The 25,653-nt window shown below is 38.1% G+C and overlaps 1 protein-coding gene across 2 annotated transcripts in view; it reads right to left on the bottom strand.

Annotated features, from left to right (window-relative positions):
* LOC307036666 (vitamin D3 receptor A) overlaps positions 1-25,653 on the bottom strand; it is a 116,077-nt gene that overhangs the window by 20,937 nt on the left and 69,487 nt on the right. For both annotated transcript variants that reach the window (XM_079677190.1, XM_079677191.1), the window contains 2 exons: positions 19,055-19,202; positions 18,814-18,944 (listed from right to left, as the gene is read on the bottom strand). In XM_079677190.1, the coding sequence (XP_079533316.1) occupies positions 18,814-18,944; positions 19,055-19,200 (277 nt within the window). In that variant the 5' untranslated portion in view covers positions 19,201-19,202. The remainder of the gene's footprint in view (positions 1-18,813; positions 18,945-19,054; positions 19,203-25,653) is intronic.

Below are 25,653 nucleotides of genomic sequence, written 5' to 3'. Positions count from 1 at the left end.
AAAATGATGTTTATGAATTGATACAATATCGCCACGCAAAGTGTCGGGATACTATGCTGTATCCATTATTTCCCCCACCCCTAGTTTGTAATGTATTATAGGTATTGTGCGTCAGGCTAATATCATCTTATAATTTCAGCTTATTATTTTCTCTCCAAGGTGTTTTACAATTACAAGGTGGTATTTTAAAATGTTATGCTTTTCGAGGGGTTATTTAATGTTGTAGTTCCTTTAAAAAGGCCCTATTATTCTTTTGAGGTGTGTTATATAGGAATTTGTGCATGTAAATGGGCTGCAAAGGGTAAAATCCCCAAAGTTCCCTCCAGAGGGAGTTTCTCTTCAAATACCATTATATCTTTTATTGCCCTTATTTTTGGTGACAATATACTGTCCAAGAAAAGTTGAGATCGCCTAGTTTTTACCAACACTGAAGGAAGAAATTGGATGTGTTGTACCTTGAAAACACTCAGTTTTAAAGATGGGTTGTGGTTTTAACAAAAAAGAAGTGCTACTTGTCAGCAGTTAAACAAGCTTTCAGAACTAAGTGAAGGAGCTAATGTAAGCTCCAAATATTTGCATCCATGAACTATACATCTCCTGAGCTTGGCACGCAGGAGAGGCTGTCTTCTACTTTTTCATACGGCTGATGCGGCGGGTGTTGGATGTTTATGTGCCTTTTTCCTTATTCATGCTGCAGGAGCGGAGACTGCAGGCGGAGAAGAACAGTGGTGCAGAATGGATTGGACATACTGTTTATAGTCACTCTCTTAGCTTTGACTAGCTGAGATGAAGCGTTGGGGAATTCCTGGGTTTTCCTGCCACTTCAACATGCCTGAAAGAATTACATTACTTTGTGATCTTATATTCACAACACTCATTATTCATTATGGATCAGAACAGGTTTGCTTCTACCTCTATTTGATATGAAACCCAATGCACTCCAAGACAAAGAATGATTAGTATAAGAGTTGTTATACCTTTAAACAACAAAGAAATTGCATTTAAGTGGCATTTTAGTACGAGCCAACCACTTCCTCACAGTAAAATGCTGTTATTGGGAAGAGTGCAGGATGTGCTCTGTAGCTTTATGGATCATTGTTGCAGTAAAATAACAGAAGGGAGTAGGGGAGAACTGAAAACCTCGGAACCTGTGCTGTGAAAATATAGTGTGAATGACAGAAAGACTGTTGCCAAGCCGTGTTAGATAAGGCTATGAACTGAGTACTGAAAATCCAGCTGTTGAAGGACATTAGTGGAGATACTGATTTAGACTAGGGATGGGAACGATTAATTGAATATACGAAATTATTCAGGTATTCGAATATGAGTTATGAATATTTTTATTGTAATTTTATTTGATTATTATTATTATTTTTGGGAGGGGTGCCTAAGTTGATTAAATATTATCAAATGGAATAATTCAATGTATACGACAGTGCCATAGCTAAGTGCGTTAGGTCTAAAGATGTGTTTTGCTCCGCTCACCGGTCCCTCACAGCGGGCAGAGCTGCAGGTGTTGATCTCTCTCTCTCACGTCCGGTTATACTTCACTCGCGTTTAAGTCCAATACATTTGATAAATTTGACTTGGTTTCTATACTTATTTGAACATGTATTTATTTATTTTTCAAAATTAGGATATGTACATTTCGGTTAATCGGTTAACCATTTTTTTGGGGGTCGAATATTCAAATGTTCATTTGCTTTCCCATCCCTAATTTAGACACAGTAGCAACTGCACCTCTGCCTATTGATCTCTTCAGGGAAGATACACCTAGCATCTTTCTGGTTCCTCACAACAATAAGCAAATCAGATTTTTTATCATGGAAGAAAAATTGCTCACATTTTGTTGAAAATCTCCACAAAATTGACTTTTTTTTATGATTTTTGAAACAACATTAATTATTTGTAAAGGTTCTTTGAGCGTTAGGAAAAACGCTATAAAAATCCCACTAATTATTATTATTATTAATTTTTAAAGTGATACAAAACTAACATTTGAAAATACTAGAAACTAAAACAAAGTCATGAGGCTGTGAGGCGAACTATTGACAACGTTAAATGTTATCGACATCTGCAATCTCATGCAATCTCAGGCACTTGTAGGCATCCACCTTGTGAAGACATGTAAACACTTGAAAATTGAATGACGTATTTTATGTTGTAAGAGAGAAAATAAATAATCAAAAGCTCCTACGCTTACCTAACCATAGACCTTTTTTTAGACACCTCAAAACCTCAACATAAGTGAACAGAAGTGCAAACATGCTAACTAATTTCTGTGGTTGAGAACTCAATGAAGCTTATTATAATTGTATCGAGTCGTCCTCCCAAACAACCACAATTTTTATAATAAGCGATAATTAAATCACCAAAAGAAAAAAAAGATAAACCTTTAGCAAACTACACCACATGACTTCGACATCACTACCTAACTTGTATCTTCATGTTTGGGAAGTCAAAGAAGTAATAATTGGAAATGACTATAAATCTAAAAATATTGGTGATGTCTAATGTCCCAACACATCTGCAGTCTCATTTAGGCACCTGTTAGCAAAGGCCTTTTTGTAGAAATGTAAAGGCCTCAAAATCCAAGAGTGTGAGGTATTTTAATGTCGTACATTGTATAAAACAAACCTTAAACACATACTTGATTTCAGGCACCTTACAAAAACTTCAAGACAAGAGAACCGGCGCAAACATGCCAACTCATTCCCTGGTTTGAGTACTCATTCTTGCAGCAATCTATCGGCTTTCTAAAATGACTCACTGGGTGTTGAATCTCTAGAGCTCTTTTTCTAGATCAGTTGTGGAAAGGCTATTTTCAATAGTCAGGCAGAATGCCAAAACCCTAACCCAACGCACAATTCCTGCAGAACAATATTTTTCTTTTACGCCTCTGAGCAACGGACTAAATGACCAACATCTGGATGTGTGGTGCGGAGAGGCTACGCATGGTGTGAAACAGGAAGCGCTGGAACAAGCCGTGCCTGAAGACATTTTCATAAAAATAAAAAACAGGCAGTTCTAATGTTCGATGTATGGATGTGACATATGTGAAGTTAAAAAAACTTAATGTGTAACAATTATTTTAAGGCTTCTATGTAAAAAAGAACTTAAATTGAAACACATTTTATAACGTCATTGTTTTAATGGAGATGTTATATTCTAAATGTCAAAAATAACCGCCTATAAATGCTCATTACAAAAGAACAAACACACACTAAACTTTCAAATACCCTTTTCAGGTACATTTTTATCTATCATTTATATCAGAACACGATGTTTCTCTAAACCCAGATAAACAGTGTTATGTCATCAGTGTTTGATGTTGCTGATGACAACAGGAACACATTGCAGGCTTCCCAGTACTTACACAGGAAACTGTGCAGAGCAAACATCACAAAACAAACTGTTCGGTTATATACGCAGAGCAAATATGTACCACTCAACAAAAGGAGATGCACCATATCTGCAAAACCACCTTTCATATTTTGATTGAGTGAATTGCTCAGGCTTTTGTCTTCAGTATATTGTGACACCCTAAAATTAGCACACAATGAACAAAGAAGCCCAGAATAAAGGAAAAGTTCTCAATAAAATAACAGTAAATGTATTTTACGATGAGTATCCTTTTCCTCCTGGTCTGCTGAAGTAATGTACTGTACTGACCCCTGGATACCTCCGCTTGTATTATCCTTTTGACTCTTTGCCACAGTGACCGATTACCCATGAAGCGCTCAACTGTGCAGACAGACACCATGACTGCCAAAGAGAGACAGGCCCGGAGCCATGAGGTGACGGCAAGCACATCAATGTGGCTCCATCACATTTGTAGGCATGACATTTACAGTTTTTATATGATAACTTGTTCATGTAGGCTAAATGCAGGATAATATTTGTATACGCTATTTTTGTTGGGCTGCTGTAGTAAAGTCTTCTAAATCTGCGTTTTATTTGTTGAACTTATTTAATGTCTTAATTTGTTAAAGCAAAAACATTGTTTTTTCAGGTACTGTCACTAAGCCCAAATATTTATATCCAAGTGCAAAAAACCTCAAAAACAATTGTAATACAACAAATAATTGGGTAATGCAAGTAATCACATGGGGATGTTTAATGGTGATATTAATATTATTTCATATAGCTATCTTTAAAGGATGTCTTTTTTAATGATTCAATTATATAAGACAAAAGAGAAAAAAATCTTAACTTCAGTAGAACTACTATTTACTAAACGTTACAGTTAGATTCCTATCCATTATCTTAACATTGTTTTTGTATATACTGTATACAGCAGTCTCATTTATAAAACATTTTACTTTAAAAAAAATAGCAAAACGGTATTATTTGTAATGGCTGGTATAGATTTATTGAGTGATAGAGAGATATTCAAAATTACATTTGTAATAACCCTTGACAATAAAACAAAATAATAATTTTGAACCTGGCTTTAACCTTGTCATAGAACAAAAATGATTGCCTTGACAATATAGAAGATTATATGAATATGAAATATACCAAATAAATACATACTTTTCAGTTACTGATAATTTAAGGGACTTTTAATGGCATAAAAGACTCTAAAGTAAATAATGCTAAGATAATGCTAACTTAATACTAAATACTGCTTGTTTTCCTGGAAGCTGTAAACATCTATATTTAAAGAGGATTTACAGTGATTGTACCCTGGATTGAAACCACCGAGGCTGCGTTACATAACCGCTAATGTGCCGACGCAGACGCCACCAACGACAACAACAGTTGTTGGCTTAAAAAAGCAACTGAATGACTGCTAAACTAACCAAAGGATTTACTTGGCTTTCATCTCATTTAAACCACCGTCATTAATTAGGCTCTGGCTGCCATCCAATGTCCAAGTCCAGCCAGGAGCCTCCAAGGACTCCTTGTGGTGAAGACATCCAAGGATGCAGCACGAAGCCCCATTGCGAATAGGCACAGTCTTTGGTCAAGTTTGGCAAGGGCCGTCAAAGCAAGCTATTCTAAGGGCGAGGACGTGATTGAACCAGTCAGTGCCCGGCCAAGTTTGAGCCTGGGATGGGATCATTAAGGCGGCAGTCCACATAAAAAAACAACAGACCATAAAAAGGAACATGTTGACCACCCCACAGAGCTTGGCAAACACACCGCAGTTTGCCAAAAGAAAGTTTTCTGTTTAGAAAGTGACTGTTTGAATGCTGTGATGTGGTTAAGAAAGAAAGACAGAAAGAAAGAAAAACAGAGAGGGTGGGGGTTGCGCTGGTAATGCCAGAGACACTGACATGGAAGGAAAGGCCCTGTAGTGGAGGTTCACAGCGGGCTCACTCATTAGACAACCAAGCGACCAGTTAAACACAATGCTTGCTACTCACATTTGGTGTGATATATGTCAAGCTGGATTTGGGACAGGGCCAATATGACTGCACTGCTGGCTTGGGACAGTGATGTTCCATGAGGTGAATTCAGGTCAGTCAGGCATCAGGGCACATGCCGAGTGCAAACATAGCTACCAACAGCTCACAATGGCACATTGCATGGAGGCAGGAAGACGTGGGATATAAACCCATTTGGGAACACTTAGTTGTGTCTACATAGCAATTTAAATAACATGTTTTTATGTGGGCTGTAGTTAACCACTTTTCTGGTTAGGTAAAACGTTTTTTTTCTTTTAATCAACACTCACAGTGTGGCTTATTTCAAATAAAAAAACAAGGATCCAACAGCTTAAGGTAAGTTAGTTTAATGACGTTTTTAATGCCACTCATAACACCATTTTACACACATTTTTGTCAATGCAAGAGGGACTTTATTTTATTTTTATAAATATTGTCTACCTTTCCGTCTGCCCCGTATCTTATGTATTTTTGCCTTTACAGTATTTATTTTATGCATTGTAAGGTGACATTGGGTGTCTTTAAAAAAAGCACCTTAAAAAAACATGAATTATTATAACTATTCTGCTTTTTGGGGTTTCCTCTTTCCTGTAGTGTGTTATATAGGTTTGTTGTGCATATAGATGGTCTGCAAAGGCTAAAATCCCAAAGTTGCCTCCAGAGAGAGTTTCTCTGAGTCCATTGGACTCCTTTGTTTACTGTCATCAAAATGACATCATTATGTAACACTCGCACTTCTATTGGCTAGCACTCCAACACATTGCTTCAGCATATGGAGTATGAGAAAAAGAAAGCACTTTTTGAACATTAGAGGCACAAAATACAAACATAAACCTGAACAATTAGCACAATAGAGCCCATTTAAAGTAATATTTTTGAAATTGTACAATGAAACATCAGAAAAAGGGCTTAATAAAATCCTACTTCTTTTGTCTAAGCAATTACTTTTAAAGAATAGATTTATACCAATTTCATTTATGAATGTCTTTTGAGACTTCTTAAGGATCTGCAGGAAACCTGAAAGACTAAAAGGCACACAATAATTAAATATCAACCAGCTCATCGCACAAAACTATATAGACTGACCTTTTTTTTGTGTATGCTCTGCATATAGGTTCACCCCTTTTTAGACATGTCAACCCAACTATAAATAAAGCATCTTGAGCTTATGGTAATGAGGGTGTAAAGGTTGTCAAAGAGACAGAATACAAAAGAAACAGAGAGAGGATGGAGAATTTAAATTAGGGAGGCAAATGGAGGGCAGCACCGTAGGAGAAGCTTTGCTACTGAAAGACACCGAGGGCGGGAATTCAATCATCAAAAGGCTGAAACATTTCAGAAACTCTCCTGTGATAATAATCCTGTTAAGAAAACCCTGAAAACAGACGAGCATGCAAATACATACATTCACACACGCGTGGAAATCTTTTCCTGGCACCTCCCTAACCTCTGTCAAACCGTGACAGCACAGGGGTGTTTACTACGAGCTCAGCTGGCACAGCTCACAGAGGGCACACACACACACCAACACAGAGTCCCAACTGATGTGTTGATGCTGCCAATATAAAGAGAGGGCAGCATAAAGGCGGACACTTACCCACAAAAACACAGGGGATCTGAATTATAATCAGTCCTCAATGATGCATCCAATGACATCTAAACAACGCATGAGTACATCTTGAAACATGATCCTTGTGACAATTGATCCTATCTTTTCAAGAACTCATCAGATGTTATTTTAAAAAAGCAGTATTACCATATGTACATTCATCTGCAAGTGCCACTGGACACTTAAGCGTCACAGTAAATGTCTCTAGGATAAAGGGAAAAGTCCCTTTTTATCACATTTGTCATTGTTGTTAGAAGTTTCACAGTGAGACATATTGATGAAACAAGTATATAGGACAAACATGTAAACATCCTCCTTTTTGTCTGTAGTCATAGGATCATCTTACGTGTAGTTGTCTTCGTTTGTTTTGTAGAATTTGCCTTTGGTTCTGTGACCTTTATGAGTGCATCTATTATTAACTCCACATGTGGCTTAGTGTGCACCCATGTGTTTTTGTCTGTGTTTGGACCCAGCTCTAGTTAAAGATCCCTATTTTGCTCATTTTCAGGTTCATATTTGTATTTTGTGCCATTACTGTGACATGTTCATGATTTAAAGTGTGGAGTGTGTGGGAGAGAAACTCCCTCTGGAGGGAAATGTGGGATCTTAGACTTTGCAGACCATTTACATGCACAACATCCGATATAACAACAGTAAAAGGGAAAATCTTTTGTTTAACAAACAAGACTGTATAGTTGGTTATAGGGCTGTGCATCTTCACTGGTCTCACGATTCGATTCGATTAAATGAATTGTATAGGTCTAGCCTCCCTATATCTGTGTGTGAAGTTGTTCCATCCTCAAAAACAAAAAAATAATACTTCTGCAGTCTAGCTGCAGCTTCTAGCAACAGTCTTCTCTTAAAAAAAGGACACTGAATGTCCTGAATGTGGCATCACACACAGGACTTGAGTCTGAACACAGCAGACAACAGGAGTATTTACAATAGCATATACAAACAAAAATAGTGCATGTGGGTGCACACTTACATTCTCTGTCTTACTGTTACATAAATCCCATGAATGTACGAGATTAAGTTAGCTTCATTATATCTCAGTGATTAAGTGAATAATAAAGTTTCTATCAGGTTGCTATCAGCCTGTCACTCATTATTTTCAGGGAGGGGGCGGGGTTTGGAGGAACGGAGAGGAGACGGTGATCGCGGAAGCTTTTTTCCTCCTGCCTTCACAAACTTTACACACGTATATATCGTCTGAAAATTGCTAGAGGACATTCATACTCTGCAATCCAAGACTTAATTAAATCCACCAAAAACCTGACATGATTGTAACGCGATTATTTTTGAAAAACATAAATCCCTGTGTCTCTGAGCCGCAGCGACACGGAGTGATTCTGAGCGGGTCCTTCTGCTGTTGGTTCTGGACTGGTGTTCTTGTGTTGGTGGATAAAGCAGACTGCTCCGTGTTTGGTGTTGCTGTGCCGCTGTCACGTCTGTTCCCTGATCTCTGCGTCACAGACCGATTTGATATTAAAGTGACAGAAAAAAAAACGTTATAGTAAAGCCGCGGCCGGAAAATCAGGAAGCAACGTTACTACGCTATAATCTATTATCTTCCGTCACTGCATCGATACCGAATCGTCCGCATCGCAATGCATCGTAGAAACGATTATTTTCAACACCCCTAGTTGGTTATGAGTCAACATCCCACCAATCAACGCTCAGTGCCGCCTTCATCAGCAGGCATTTTAATTGTTTTTTTGTGTAACACTTAAAATAAGGCAAGAATGGAAAATCAACCATGACATACTTCATTTATTTTAAATAGAAAAATAAACTGGGCAAATGCACAAGGCCACTTCACTTATCTTCTTGCGCCCGCTATCCAAAGGCCATTTATGTGAAAACTAGGAAATATTGGGCTGTGTGATTGCTCTTTTTTCAATATTCTCAAGCAGCTTTTAGAATACATATTTCTGGACAGAGGGATTCTGTACATTTATAATGTGGGAGAACTAATCGGAGAAATGAAAACAAAGACATTAGATGAATGAGTGTGCAGACATCAACACAGATTTGCCAGTACATTTCTAAAATAGACTTACATTTTCTTCCAATGAGTACTGATATGCACTGCAAAAACAATGACAACAGTATGATATAAATTAAAGTTATACCGCATGTGTCTGGTTATTTTCAGGCTGCCTGTTGCTCGTTGCAAAACATTTAACAAATGCAACCTGTGGATCTGAAGTGCATGTTAACATTTTGACAGTGCACGTCACTCCAATTACGGACCGCAGGCAAACACATAACTGCGTTTTTCAGAAGACTCAATAATGTGAACAAACTATTTTATTGCCAAGCACTAATTGCTAGCATATCATCCAGCTTTCTCTCCAGTGCCACCCTGGAGGGATTCTGCCCTTGCAGTTTGCATTAATGCAACATTCTTGTGTTGCAGAAGGTCAGGTTTTGTACGGGCAATTCAGAATATGAAAAAAGCTGTTGCCTTGGAAGTTCTCTATGTTATCTCTCTTTATTTTTGTTGGATCTTATGGGGGCGTCGGAGTGAGTGCTCTGTATTTTTTGTGGGATCTCTGCATGAGAGTCAATGCAGAGTTCTACACAGACTAATGAGTGTTGCTGTAATGGTGGCTTTCACGCTGCTACATTGGGGTTTATTTGTCTGCAGGTATTGCATAATAACCAGCCGGGGGAAACTACACTGACTACGCTGCTAAGATTATACCGATTGTATAGAAGTCTATGAAACAATGACCCTACTGGTCACTAGGTTTATAACAAAAAGTAAACATTTTCCAAATTAGTGTATGGTCTCAATTTATAGCATCATGTTTTCCTTAATAGACTGTTGCATAATGATTTGTTAAATTATGGTCCCATTTGGAATAAATTAGATGATAAAGCAAGGTATGTTTAGAGCCTTGTGATAACTAACAATATATTGTCCTGTTTGGGTGTAGTTTGTGTGTTCTTCTTCTTCTAACTTTAACCTTTATCAGTGTGTTTTTTTTTTTTACAAGTCTTTTTATTTCATTATAGTGTACAATAATCGATGCCATTTCATAGATTGTAATATCACAGTACACTCACTACACTCCCCCCTCCCTCCCTCCACCCGCACATGCCCACACTAACGAAACCAAAAACATTTATATAAGAAAAAAAATAAAAATAAAAAAAATAAAAAAATAAAAATGCTTCTCAATATAACTCAAACAACAGAGCCATGAAAATGAAAATAAACATAAAACGGAAAAAAAAAGAAGAAAAATAATAATAATAATAAGCCCACATCAAAGTAAAACAAACAAATAATTATACAATTAATTATACAATACAGCGACAATATAAACAATGAGAACACAACTAGTATTTCCGGCCGTCAGGAAAAATAGCCACAGAATGCACCATTCCATCACTGGTCATATCTCAGATATATTTTCCAAATATGAAAACAATGGCAACCACAGAGCTTGAAAGATATGTCCATGATTATATTTTTCCAAAGTCATTTTCTCCAGAGGTAAAAAATGTGTTATCTGATCAATGAAAAGTTTAAATGTTGGAGGACGTTCATTCTTCCAGAGTAAAAGTATACATTTCTTGGCAAAATATGTTATTGTGATTAGTATTCTATAATGTTTGGGGTTCAGTTTAAAGTTTGGCATGTCATTTAACAGGAAAAAACATGGATTTTGGCTCATTTCGATTCCTAAAACGGCTTTTGTGAGCGCATGAATTGAATCCCAGAAATGTTTCAAGAGATCACAGTCCCAAAACAGATGCATAAATGTTCCTTCTTTTACTTTACATCTCGGACATTTTGGAGAGTTTTCTTTGGAAATGTTATACATCTTTCTGGGTGTGAGGTAAAATTTGTTGAGAAATTTTAAGTTTGCTTCTTTGATTTGATTGCTTGTGAATGGAAAATGTGTTCTTTCACAGATATTCAGCCATGTAGTTTCATCTATCTGTATCCCTAAGTCCTTTTCCCAGATTTTTTTTAAGGTTGGAAAGGATGATTGAGCTCTTTTAGAAAAAACTGCATTAAATTCTCAAATTTTACCTTTGATTGTGCTCGATGACATCAATATCTCCTCCTCTTCCAACAATCCCGATCTCAATTTATTGCTTTTAATAATTGATTGGATCACGTTCCTAATTTGCAGGTATCTGAAAAAATCCTTATTTGAAATGTCATATTCTGCTCTTAAATCATTAAATGATTTCAATGTTATATCTTTGTGAAACAAATGTTTCAATTGCTTTATACCTGATTTCGTCCATTTGTTTATATTGATTGACAACAAATATTTGCTAAGATCAGGATTGTTCAAAATAGGAGAAAAGATTGAAATACCTGAGTTAACATGAACTTTTTTTGTACAGTCCCTCCAGGCTAACAGTGTATTGACCACTGTAAAACATTTGGCCATATTTTTCACCTTATTGAAGTCTTTAACAAATATAAGAGTTTCCACTGGCAGCGGGTCAAAGACACTGGCTTCTATCTGAACCCATCGTGAATCCTTTCTTCCCAGAAACCAAGATAGTACATTTCTTAATTGAGCTGACCAGAAGTAGTGTTGAAAGTTGGGAAGACCAAGACCCCCCATGGTTTCTGGTTTCATAAGAGTAATTAACTTGATTCTTGGTTTTTTATTACACCAGATATATTTTGAGATGTGTCTATTGAGAGATTTAAAATAATCAGCGGATAAATAGCATGGTAACATTTGAAAAAAAAAAATACATCTCGGTAGAATATTCATTTTTATTACATTGATTCTTCCTAGTAGTGATATTGGTAATGTGGACCATTTGGATAAATCCTGTTTGATTTTTGTCAATGAGCGGATTGTAATTCTCTTTAAACAGATTATCCAGGTGTGGTGTTATATTTATTCCTAAGTATTTAAAGCCACCTGGTGACAAATTAAAAGAACAAGACTTTTCCAGATTTGCTGTTGGCGTCATATGTAAGAAACAAGCATTCGATTTCTTAAAATTAATTTTATATCCTGAGTAGTTCCAAATTGCTCTATCGTGTCGAGCAGATGTGGTACTGAATTATCTGGGTCTGTTAAGTAAAGAATGATATCGTCAGCATACAGAGACATTTTGTGTTCATCGTTAATCTTCACTCCTTTAATACTTATGTTGTCTCGCACACATGACGCCAGTGGTTCAATTACAATTGCAAAAAGCAAAGGTGACAGTGGACATCCCTGTCTTGTCCCCCTTGTTAGTGAAAAGAAATCTGAGGAACTGCAGTTAGTGATAACCGCTGCTTTAGGATTTTTATAAATTGATTTGACCCACTCTATGAATCGAGAGCCCATATTTAATCTGTTCAAGATAGCAAAAAGAAAATTCCACTCAACCCTGTCAAAAGCCTTCTCGGCATCTAAAGAAAGAAGCAGCGATGATTTCTGACAGGTGTCCAAATGGTTTATAATATTCAAAAGTCTCCTTATATTATCAGAAGAATATCTGCCCTTGACAAAACCTGTTTGATCATGACTAATTAGTTTAGGTAAAATAATTTCCAATCGTTTTGCTAATAATTTGGTGATAATCTTATAATCATGATCTAAGAGGCTTATAGGCCTAAATGAAGAACAATTCAAGGGGTCTTTCCCATCTTTATGTAGTACAGTAATATATGCAAGATTCATTGATTGAGGAAGTGTTCTGTTGTGAGAGAAGTTGTTAACCATTGACATAAATATAGGTTGAAGTTCAGTCCAAAACTCTTTATAAAATTCTGCCGAGAAGCCATCTGGCCCTGGGCTTTTATTTATAGGCATAGATTTAATTGCAGCCAAAACTTCTACTTCTGTAATTGATGAGTTTAGATACTCTTGATCTAAATCAGATAATGTAGGTAAATTAATGTTATGGAGATAATTGTCCAGTTCATCTTGTGAGTAATCACATTGAGATTTGTATAATTTGTTATAAAATTAATAAAAAGTCTGGTTAATCTGTTTTGGGTGGTAGGTTATCTTGTCGTCTTTCAGACGAATTGCCTTTATAGCCCTTTCTGCTTGCTCCTTCTTTAATTGATAGGCAAGTAGTTTACTTGGTTTATTGCCGAATTCATAATTATTTTGTCTGATAAGATTCATTTGTGTTATGATTTCATTTGTTAATTCAATATTTAATTTAGCTCTGGCTGTGTTTAATTGTTTCCAGTTTTCATCTGTTGATGCGGATTTATGAAGTACTTCGCATCTGTTTACTTCTCTTTCAAGTTCTTGTCTGAGCTTAACATTTTCACGTTTTTTAAAAGATGTGTATGAGATAATAAGTCCTCTTAAAGTAGCTTTCCCAGCTTCCCAAATAATATTCGGATCTATAGAGGGGTCATTATTTTCTTTTATATAGTACATTATCCACATTCGCATTTTTAATTTGAATTTTTCGTCTCTAAGTAAGGAGTTATCAAATTTCCAGCGCCTGGATACAAATTCTCCACTCTCCAAGTGAATAGTTAGATGAACTCTTGCATGATCTGAAATATTAATGGAATCAATTTTACATTCTTTTACCCGATGCATGTATTTTGAGGGAATAAAAAAATAATCTATTCTAGAATAAGAGTTGTGGACATTTGAAAAGAAAGTGTAATCTTTGACATCTTGATTTAATTGACGCCATACGTCAATAAGGCCACATTCTGCACAAAGCCCCTGAAGGACCTTTGAGGATTTAAGATTGTGGCTCTTGGACTGGTTAGATTTATCTAATGTAGGGTTAAGAGTGCAGTTAAAATCGCTGCCCATCAGTCCTAATCCTTTGCAGTTTTCATTGAAGAGCAGCACCATGTCAGACATGAACATTGGTTCATCTATATTGGGAGCATAGATATTTAAAAAGGTGATTGGGGTTCCAAAAATAGTACCAACAACCAAAACAAACCTACCATTTGGGTCCGTAACTAATTGTTCTAATTCAAATGGGCAAGTTTTGTTTATCACAATAGCTGTCCCTCTACTATGGGTTTTATATGATGAGAAATACACCTGACCTATCCAATCTCTTTTCAATTTAAGATGTTCAGTATCTGAGAGAAAGGTTTCTTGTAAGAAGACCACATCAGCTTTGTCTTTTTTAAGAAGAGATAGTACTTTATTCCTTTTTATGGGATTTCCCAAGCCTTTAATATTTCAAGAATAGATTTTCATGTTTTGCATGCTGACTGCTGCATATCTGTGGGATTATATTTAATATGTTGTATATTTTGGCACCATACACAAAACGGATTGTCACTGCTTTTATTATTTAACATTATAACTAATGTAACACAAACGCAAAATACAAAAAGAAAACAATATAACATCCCACCCAAACCAGGGTCTTCTGACCCTGGCAATTCATCTACCCAATTTATTGTAGCCCAGAGAGAAACAAACGTCAGAGAAATGTGCATCTCAGATCTAACGAAATGTCCCCTTTGTGTTGGCAACTTGGAGCTCCCATCCTCAGTTCTCATTGAAAATAAATAAATGTCTTCCTAATTCTCCTCCTTAACAGGGGACGGGTATATAGAAATCCGCATCCCAAATGTCATCATGGTATGTTCCATCCGATCATTTACATGTCAAACAATATATTGCCATAAAAAAACAAGGCAAATCAAAAAAGAACGATCAGAGGAGTGTACATGGTGATATCTTAACTGTCAAAATAAGAGTGGAGGAGGAAGGGTGTATTTTAAACAGAACTGTATGTTACTGTTTTGTCAGACCCCTCCACTACCTTCTTTGTTGGTGTGGTCCGTTACGTCATTCTTTGTTGCCGGAAGCAAAGACACTGGTAAATAGTGCTGCGTACCGGTACGCCGAACCGGTACTGGACTTGTAAAAAGTTTCGGTTCAAGTCCGGTTAAAACCGGAACGTCAGGAACCGGTACTTACGTATATTCTCCTTTGTGTTCTAAACCATCTAAAACCTTCCATAGATCGAGAAATTTGCGCTGAGAAAAGACGAAAAACATTATTTTGGCTTCTGATATGGCGGCCATTACTGAGCTCACGAAGTCTCGCAAAATATCGCAACTGCTCGAGAGATCTGTGTGACGTCAAGGGAAGCTGGCTTAGACATAGTGGACACTGACAGCGTGGGATACTGGTTGCCATATTTGGTAGTGTTGCTAAGCTAACTCCTTTGTATGTATGGTGATATAGTGTCTGCCGAAAGAGCAACACTTCACCCAGACAATGTCAATATGCTGTTGTTCTTGAACAAGAACACATAGACTTGTACTCTTGCATATTGAGTCTTGTATGTACATCACTATGTATGTAGTTGTGTTGTGTAGTTAGTAACACATGTAGAGTTCTAGAAAAGACATGGTGTAGACACAAGTTGGAAGGGGGCACAATAAACCTGACGAGTTTGAATTTGAGTTGATTATGAGTTTATTTTCAATTGATAATTAGCTCACAATAAGTTCACTTTAGTTACTCACACAACTTGACACAAGTCCGGACTTATAAGTCCGGACCTGAACCTGAACCTCTGGACTTGAGTCCGGACCTGAACCTGAATGTGAGTCCAGGTACACAGCACTACTAGTAAATATAACAAAATACAAATGAACCAGTTCGATCCTGGAAAGTCCTCTTAATGTGTCCTTGCGAAAAACGATTTCCAAACGTTTCCCCAATCCCAATGACAGTTAATTGAGAGGAGAGGAGAGGAGTGTGGTTTTGGTTCATAAAAGTTAAATCACTTTTTTAGTCACCTTAAAAGATCAATTTCAGTGTTATATTGGCTTCACCCTTTCTTGTCACTTTGAACTGCTAAAGCAAAGATGGTGACGGCCAAATTGCCAAGTCCTCGAAACGGTAGTCCACAAGCCAATGGGTGATGTGATAGTGACTACAAACACTTACACATCTCTGTTTCACACTGTCTGTCTGTGAATGGAAATGTGGGCCAGACCATTGTGTGTCTCTTTGAAGAAAGACAGTCATTGTTGAACAGGACCTAACCCCCCCTGGCTTCCTTCCTTCCTCCCTTCCCACTCTCTCATTCTCCTCTTGTCGTCTACTTCTTGTCACGGTTAAGCTGATACTTTACTGTTGGTGCTACTTCCTACTGGTTTGTTTAAAATTAATTTGCACACTGATTTGTAACAATCTTATGACATTAGTATAAAGTATAAACTACCAGATAATGATCATTTGCTTGAAGAATAAAGAGTTATCTTAGAATCAGTTGTGACACGATGTGTCATTTCGTGTTAACATGGGATCGAGCTGATGTCTCATTCTCCCTTCACAAACCCCTGTCGACTTGTATTACATCGTGGAACTGAATAACCAACATGGTAAGAGCAGACTATCGTCAAACAGCCTTTCAAACATAAAACCATGCTCTTTACATCAATTTAAGATAAATAACTACACTTTGATTAATGTCATCCACACCACATTAATAATGAAACCCCATCTGGCAGAATTAAGTTAATTTAATTTAATTAATTTATCCCGCGCCTGACTTTGCCATATGGCACATCCTGCCTTTATGTATGTATATCCATTATTGACTGTCTGCTTGTTTCAAATTTGCACCCGACCATTGATTCTATTGGCTGCTGCTCTCCCTGAAGTTCTTTAAATATTACGCTGAACAAAAATATAAATGCAACACTTTTGTTTTTGCTCCCATTTTTCATGAGATGAACTCGAAGATCTAAAACATTTTCTACATACACAAAATAACCATTTCTCTCAAATATTGTTCACAAATCTGAAAGAATCTGTGATAGTGAGCACTTCTCCTTTGCCGAGATAATCCATCCCACCTCACAGGTGTTGCATATCAAGATGCTGATTAGACAGCATGATTATTGCACAGGTGTGCCTTAGGCTGGCCACAATAAAAGGCCACTCTGAAACGTGCAGTTTTGCTTTATTGGGGGGGTCTCGGGGGGGTCCGAAAACCAGTCAGTTTCTGGTGTGACCACCATTTGCCTCACGCAGTGCAACACATCTCCTTCGCATAGAGTTGATCAGGTTGTTGATTGTGGCCTGTGGAATGTTGGTCCACTCCTCTTCAATGGCTGTGCGAAGTTGCTGGATATTGGCAGGAACTGGAACACGCTGTCGTATACGCCGATCCAGAGCATCCCAAACATGCTCAATGGGTGACATGTTAGGGTTAGGGTTTAACCCTAGGGTTTTCGGACCCCCCCAGACCCCCCCAATAAAGCAAAACTGCACGTTTCAGAGTGGCCTTCTATTGTGGCCAGCCTAAGGCACACCTGTGCAATAATCATGCTGTATAATCAGCATCTTGATATGCCACACCTGTGAGGTGGGATGGATTATCTCGGCAAAGGAGAAGTGCTCACTATCACAGATTTTTTTCAGATTTGTGAACAATATTTGAGAGAAATGGTTATTTTGTGTATATAGAAAATGTTTTAGATCTTTGAGTTCATCTCATGAAAAATGGGAGCAAAAACAAAAGTGTTGCATTTATATTTTTGTTCAGTGTAGATTAAATGCAGGAAGCCAGTTTACTGCTTACACCAGCCAACCTGACACTTATCTCTCCAGGCGGTTGGTACATCTAAAAATGCATATATTGATTTTTTCAGTACTAAAACGGAGTGAAAAAAAGAACATTAAGATGACATAATCAGTATATGTTACGTGTAATTGTAGAATGATTATAAAAAGCATCAATACAAAATAACAGCAAAAAAACAGGACTAAAACTAATTAATATTATTTCAGATTTTGGGTTGATTTCAATAATGCATTGGTCTAAAAACTGGATTCAAGCTTCTTCTTTTTTTTCTCAACTGTCCTAATTGGACCCTGACATGTTAAAACTGGGGCGGTGAGGGGTGGTTTAGGTGAGCGAGACACAACAGCTCATTAAATTAGACTATAGCTGGCCATCCTCTAACTGGCTCTATGTGTAATATGATAGGCAATGAGTTGAAAAATGGCACTGCTAAAAAATACAGTCTGGGCTAGAGCAAAAAAATAATAACAAAGAGCTAACTGTATTTCATGCAGCGATGGCTGCAGACTCAAGGAAAGCAGGGGTCCCGAAGCATCAGGAGGGGCTTCAGATGCCCAACATCAAAGCAATCTCAAGATGAAGACAAGATGTTACATATTTCCACCTAATAATTCATTTTTTAACTACTTTATACGAGATTATGTAGTAATTTCATCTGGTTAGAAGTCCTTTAGTGTAAACGTTTTTTTTAAAGGGGCCCTGTTTAGCTTTTTGGGGGTTTCCCTTTCCTGTAGTGTGTCATATAGGTTTCTGTGCCTGTAAATGGTCTGCAAAGGCTAAAATCCCAAAGTTCCCTCCAGAGAGAGTTTCTCTCACACACTTCCCCCCCCCCCCCCCCCCCCCCTGCCTGCCTGAAACACCTCCATTGTTCCTTTGTTTACTTCAGCAACATAGTGACATCACTATGTAACAGTCACACATGTATTGGCTGGTGCTCCAACAGATTGTGCGTCATAGGCTAAGAGGCGTGACATCTGTTAGCAGTTGACCAATCAAAACAGTGAGTGAAAAGAGGTGCTGCAGCACAGGCAGAATGAGAAAATTAAGAACTTTTTGAACATTAAAGCATGGAAACATGTCACAGTAGAATGACAAAATACAAATATGGACCTGAAAATTAGTATAATGTGTCTTTAAATGACTTAATCTGATTCAACCTACATAGTTCTAGGTCTGTGTCAAGTTTTGTCATTTGTATCAAGAGGGCAAAGTGCAACTATTACAAAAACATTTAATAAACGCAATTTTAATGTCTAAGGCGAGGAAAAGTGTACTCACACTCCTTCATCATGCCAATGTCGACGCAGCGTTTGAGGCGGCAGGCCTGGCAGTGACGTCGGTTGTCCTTGGTGATGGTGCAGGTCCCGTTGAATGGACAGGTGAAGGAGGCTTTACGCTTCATGCTGCGCCTATAGGAGAGATAATCCTTAACTCATTATTCTCTGTTGTGGTACGAATATAACACCCAGAGAACACAGAAAGCAACAAAGGACTCTCCTCTCAGGGACGTAGCACCCACCTGAAGAATCCCTTGCAGCCCTCGCACGTCATGGCGTTGAAGTGGAAGCCAGTGGCCTTGTCGCCACAAACGCCGCAGATCCGCGGGGCGTTGCGATCGAACTCGTCCGGTCCGACCACCGACGTCGTCACCGTCATGGGCTCCATCACTGCGGAGAAAGAAAGAAAAGAGAGGAGACATCAGAGCACGTTGACCCTCCCGCCTTGCTCCTTTAGCAGAAAGCACATTCCTCATCTTTTATATTTTATCGTTCCGCATCAATGATTTTCACCAACCTCGCCCCAAAGCTTCAAAATCAGTTCTGCTCGTGTGTTGTGTGGGAGTTTTTGACGGGGAGGTGTGTGTTTTCTCTCTTCTTATACAAACAGGTGTCAGGCTATTAGCATATTCAGCATTGACAGCCACACTCTCGCAGCTATTGGCTAAATGACACACACACACACACACACACACACACACACACACACACACACACACACACACACACACACACACACACACACACACACACACACACACACACACACACACACACACACACACACACACACACACACACACACACACACACACACACACACACACACACACACACACACACACACACACACACACACACACACACACACACACACACACACGCGCCAAACCTGATGTATTAATGATCGGGAAATTACACTGGTAATGGGAATGATGGACATTTTTCTGCCAAAGGCTGAGAAATGACTTTTACGTTTAATACTGCCAAGTTCAGATTTGTCGTTTTTTTCCACACTCACACCATCTGGCTCTCCCTTATGAAATAAACAGCAGTAGGGTAACACACACCGATTGCAAGGAAACTCATCCATATCAATGTGTACAGAAAGATCCTCTGAAGTCAGATTGGAGTGATGATGTTGCTCCGGAGTAGGTTAGCCGCTCACCATAAGTTAACATGGAGATCTAGCCCGCTAAGAAGAAAACCAGCGTCGAAACCCATAGTTTCCCTGAAGTTAGCTCGCTAAGCGAAAAACCGGCTTAATCATACAGGCCTCTGGGCTAGACAAACAATACAGAGATATGCTATGTGTGAGAGAGGGAGAGGTCATGTGAGGAGAAGACAAAGAGGGGAGGTGGTGCATAAAACAAACTTGGGCCCGGTCACGTGACTGCAGAGTATAGCCTGAGGGAGGGTGGGGGTGCAATGAAGTAGCACTCAGGATGGTGTCAAACAAGGACAAAGAGATAGGAGGGAATGTTGCGGCGGAGTGTCGGATGGCGGGAGAGAAATAATGAAAGAGGAGAGGGATGGAAGGCAAACACAAGCTGAGTCCATTAGCTCTCATTACATGTTGGCTAGCGGAAGCTTCAGCACCAGTGAGCCATGAGCCTTGAGCTGCTGCTGGGTGTGAAGCATCAGTCCCATTACCCAGAATGCCCTGCATAGAGAGAGCCAGACACGCACTAACACAGACACTTCAATGCAGGTGGAGTATCACATTAATGCATCTTGACCACATCTGCCGTGGTTTTTTGAGTGTGTAATGGCGTGCAGATGGTTCACATGCACATTAGGGCTGGAAAATGAATTTGAATTGAATCGCAATATATGGATTATGGGAAGTATATAAATCATATTAGGTTGACTTTATAAAACACATTTGTTTATTACAGATCCGCTTACAAAAAGAAGACGAAAAGAAAAAAAAATCACACCACGATGAAATGTGTAAAAGGAATAACGATGCAAAAATGATAACGCCCTCCAATAATGTGAATCATTTCTCAATTGCAATTTTCGTCTAAATAAAAGTGAAAAGATTAAAAATGTTCCCCAATCATGTGCTCCTAATGCAAAGAAAGAGGGCTCGTCTCATTAAAAAAATAAAACAGTGATTTTGTGTCAGAGTGCGAGTTGAGGAGCGTGTTGAAAGACAACAACAAAAACAACAAGACACACACCATTAATCATCGTGTCACAAAAACAAGTGAATCATGAAAAAGACGGAGAGGGGGAAATTGAAAGGCGACACGTCGAACATCCAAACAAATCTGCAAAAACAATTCCATTAGTGACGCTAATTAACAGCATTCTGTAATTAATGTCTGGTGTTATTTGTCCTCTAATCACTCCATTTATCTCACTTGTTTGTCATTTGTAACACTGCCTTGGTAATTAGTATTTTCATTTATTCATAGTCAGCATGATGAAAGTAATTCAATCTCTGTCTACCAAAACAATCTGTGTTGTTTTTACTCATGAGTACACTAGTTTTTATATCTGCCAATCAACATATCTCTTCTGCAATCAGGATAATCTTCATTTGTGGCACTGCCACTTTTCTAATGTATTTAACTGTATTATACTGAATTGTGTTGTACTGTTGTGTTTGTTGAAGCATTGTGTAGACAACATTAGTCCATTAATGTTGCAAAAACCTTCCTATAGGGACTACAGATTAACCTCCTTAGCTATTGTCATGGATTATTTACAACGAGGGTGATCTTCATCACTATCATCACCATTTTTCTCTTTTAGAGGCAGCAGTCTGTGAAAAACTCATGAGTTTTTAATTTCACAAAAAGAGAAGAGATGTTTGATTGTTATTTTATTTTGTGAATCAGTTAATTAATTGTCGTGTGTAAAATGCTTTATAAAGAATGAGAGAGAGAAAGAGGAATGAAAATAAAGTGTATGCAATACAGATAAGAAGAAATTGCCTAGTTAATGGTTATAATTAACATTTTGATTATTTTGTGTAAGATTTTTAGCGATAGTACACTATTAACATAGATTAAATGATACATTTTTTCAGGAGATGCAACTAGAGAAAAATGTTCACCACCAATTACAAAGATTGGCATCAATGCTTCACTAATCAAATGTTGTGCATCACTTGTTCAATTTAAATGTTTATTTGGATGTTTGGGTACCAGACCAGTTAATATGACATGCAAGCCAACAGGACAAATTGCAGTGAGAGAAACAAGACAAGCAATTTTGCTGAACAAAACAGGCCTCAGACGTTTATAATGGATTCTTCACAGATCCATTTTCATTCCCAATGCATGAGTAGACACCGGAGAAATTATTTACTAAGCGAGTTACACGTCTAAGGTCATGTCTGTGTGTGTGGAAGACACCAATATATTCTTTAAGCACATACACAAGTTCATATTGATTGTAGAATTACTAATACATTATCCCTCTTGGCATTAACCAGTGTTTCTCAAAGTGGGGGGCGCAGAGTGATGCCAGGGAGACAGCGAGAGACCAGGAGGAAAAATGGATATGAACATTTGGAAAATTATTGATTCGAAAATAATATGATACAGTACAGTACAAGTACGTCTGGGTCTCTGTTTTTCATTCAAGCTCGGCTCTGTGTGTGTGTGGAACGAGCCATTTTGTGTGGGAGCGAGCGAGAGAGAGAGAAAGAGAGAGAGAGAGAGAGAGAGAGAGAGAGAGAGAGAGAGAGAGAGAGAGAGACACTGTTCTATTTTTTTTTTTAAAGGAATGCTAACGTTCATATTGATATATTTTAATAAATGTTAACTTGGTCCATTACGTGACTATTTGTGTCCAAACAGAAAAAGTTTGAGAACCACTGGATAAACAAAGCACAATCAGGAAGAGTTGGCAAGCATAATAGAAAGTAATAATAAATTATTTTCTTGTTTATGCAAGCTTGCTTCATGGTTTGCAAAGAATAAACAAACAACGTTTATTATAGTCAAGTATACCTGTAAGCACATACTGTAGTTGTAATAGTTGTCTGATTTAGTGACTTTTTAGCAACTGCTGTTTTATGACACATAGGCTTTGGACAATCATGAGGGGCTAGTATTTGGTATTTAATGTTGTAGAAGAAAAAGACAAAAACATCTCTGAAGTTCTCTCACATCCTTTTAACCAGACCTTATGTCAGGCTGCTAACCAAAAAAGCATTCCTGCACCACTCACTTATCTGGTTAATGAAGAAAATCAGTTATATCCTTTTTAAAATGTAACCAGTTGCACATTTTTAAACATCTTCACTAAGTAAAAACCTATATACTGCGCAACAGTGCAGTTTTTTACCAAAGTGCAATAAGCGCATTCAACAATAAATATTTTTTATAAAAAGCAATCCTGCAGGTGCTTTTAATAAGCTAAACCACTTTGAGTGCTACCGGTTTGGATTTAACCAAGCCAAACATTTTAAGTGCTACTTTAAATATGTGTAGACTGTGTGCTGTCCTTAAATCAATGGGGAGCACACACACACACACACACACACACACACACACACACACACACACACACACACACACACACACACACACACACACACACACACACACACACACACACACACACACACACACACACACACACACACACACACACACACACACACACACACACACACACACACCTGTTCTCCATACCGATATACGGCCACATCAGGAACTTAGTATGTATTATGGTAATTATTAAAAAAATACACAACTAAAATGTCATACAAGAGCATGATTAAAGTGTACAGGACATATAAGATTTATTTTCTGAACACCTAAACCTAAAACCTAAAACATAAGTTTTTACAGACTTGCCCTTGGGTCATGTTTACCCAGCTGACTGTCCTAGGATGGCTACAAAGTGGAACTGTGTTGTTGTTTTTGTCAAGCTAGCCCACCGCTGTTCCCCCCGTTACAGCCTTGTAACCTTCGATCACTCACTGCACCACCAGTCCCTGCTGGTGACACAATAGCAAATCCAATGCTACGTCAATAGTGTTGCAAAACACGCACATTTTTTTTGTTGCAAACTTTCAGAGTTGAAACAACTGTGGTGAAACGAAATCCAAGTGATTAATTTTCACTTCAAAGTGGGTCCTAAGGGTGTACATCTGCAGAATGGTATAAATAAGTCAAATGAAACAGAGTCTGGATGTTGGACGTGTACTACAACATTTGGAAATGAAAACATAACAGAAACATAAAACAATCCACATTTTTAACAGCACATCACTCTTACAAACCATTGCACTATAGATATATACAATGTTTAGCTATGGAACATGTTGCTCAAGTCAAGTTTCTTGTGTCGTGGCAATAGTTGATCCTTTTCCTGTCATACCATCCATATATCTTTTTCATCTAGGGCTTAATCATTTAGAAATGATAACTAATTGCTATTAGATTCACTGATATTGCAATTACAACTGCACCACAATACTTCATTCTGAATATTTTCCAGAATTTGTCATTGACCAAATATTGCGCTTATTGCCTTTAGTCCATAAAGCACTTACGATAACATTTAAATTAAAAGGGACCCAATTATGTGCATGTTCAGGTTCATATTACTATTTCTTGCCTCTATTGTGACATGTCTCCATGCTTTAATGTTCAAAAAGCTCTTTATTTTTCTCATACTGCCTGTGCTGCATCACCTCTTTTCACCTTCTGTCTGAAAACAGAGCCCAGTCTGCTCTGATTGGTTAGTTGGCCAGCTCTGTAGTGATGTCCCAATGTCTTTCTCTGAAGGGAATACAGGGATTTTAGCCTTTGCAGACCAGTAACATGCACAAAAACCTATATAACACACTATAGGAAAGGGAACAACAAGAAAAAGCAAAAGAAATGCCCCTTTAAAACTGAAGCCCTAGTTTCAGCTCCATCTCTTTCTTCCCTTACCGTTAGAGGCCTCTCTCCCTCCCTGTGCATTAATCTCCCTCTATCCTCTGTAAACTGTAAACACATTTGTCCATGATGCAACAGAGAGAGCCATCTAATGTCAACAGCTGAAAGATTCAGTGAGAGGGATAATCAGGCTGGATGACAGCCGCTGTGTTTTCGCTGATGCTGTTGTTTATTTTCCTCTCGGAGCAGCGCAGCAGCTGAGTGCCATCCCGTCGTGTTAAAATTCATAAATCCCCTCATTGCACGTAAACACTCGGTCTCGGGAGGCAGACCATTAAGACCCCAACAACAGCCAGTGTGCTCAAGAAGTATTCAATAAAGGACATTTGGCAACACTTACCGAACTTGTTTTTTCTTTCCACACACAAGTATTTCATTCAGGACATGCGTCAAAATAAACCGGAGCCTATTAAAAAGCAGTGAATCCATTCAAGCTCTCACACTAAACCCATTAATGGATCAGCTGATATTTGCAAAACAATGCCGTGGTACACCGGTAAAGGTTACTCAAGTAAGTTGGTTGCTCACAGTATAAAAACAAGCTTTTAGTAACTTTGGGTTCTGTTTTGAATCATGCAGGGTATCATTGAAACCTGCCACTGTCACGATTCTCATGTTATGTCACGTTTATAGGTATAGGTAGGTTTGGGTGTTTTTGCTGTTTTCCCTGTCATTTTTTCCTCTGGGTTATTGTCTGGTCCTTTTCCCTGTGTTTTTCCTCTTGCCATTAGTTTCCCTGATGTGTCTAATTGTCTGATTATGTTCATACCCCCGGACCCCCCTAGAGCAGTAGTTCCCAACCTTTTTTCCCAAGAGCCCCCCCAAATGACTCCTGTTGGAAAAAGTCAAAATATGATATTTGGCCTCAAATCATCTGAGGCCTGGCGCCCCCAAAAGTCTAGGGCCGGCCCTGCACACATAGGAATGTA

Source organism: Notothenia rossii (assembly GCF_949606895.1).
Source record: "Notothenia rossii genome assembly, chromosome: 4".
Taxonomy (NCBI): domain Eukaryota; kingdom Metazoa; phylum Chordata; class Actinopteri; order Perciformes; family Nototheniidae; genus Notothenia; species Notothenia rossii.
The sequence above is the reverse complement of the archived record's forward strand: the minus strand, read 5'-3'. Positions and strand labels throughout refer to the sequence as shown.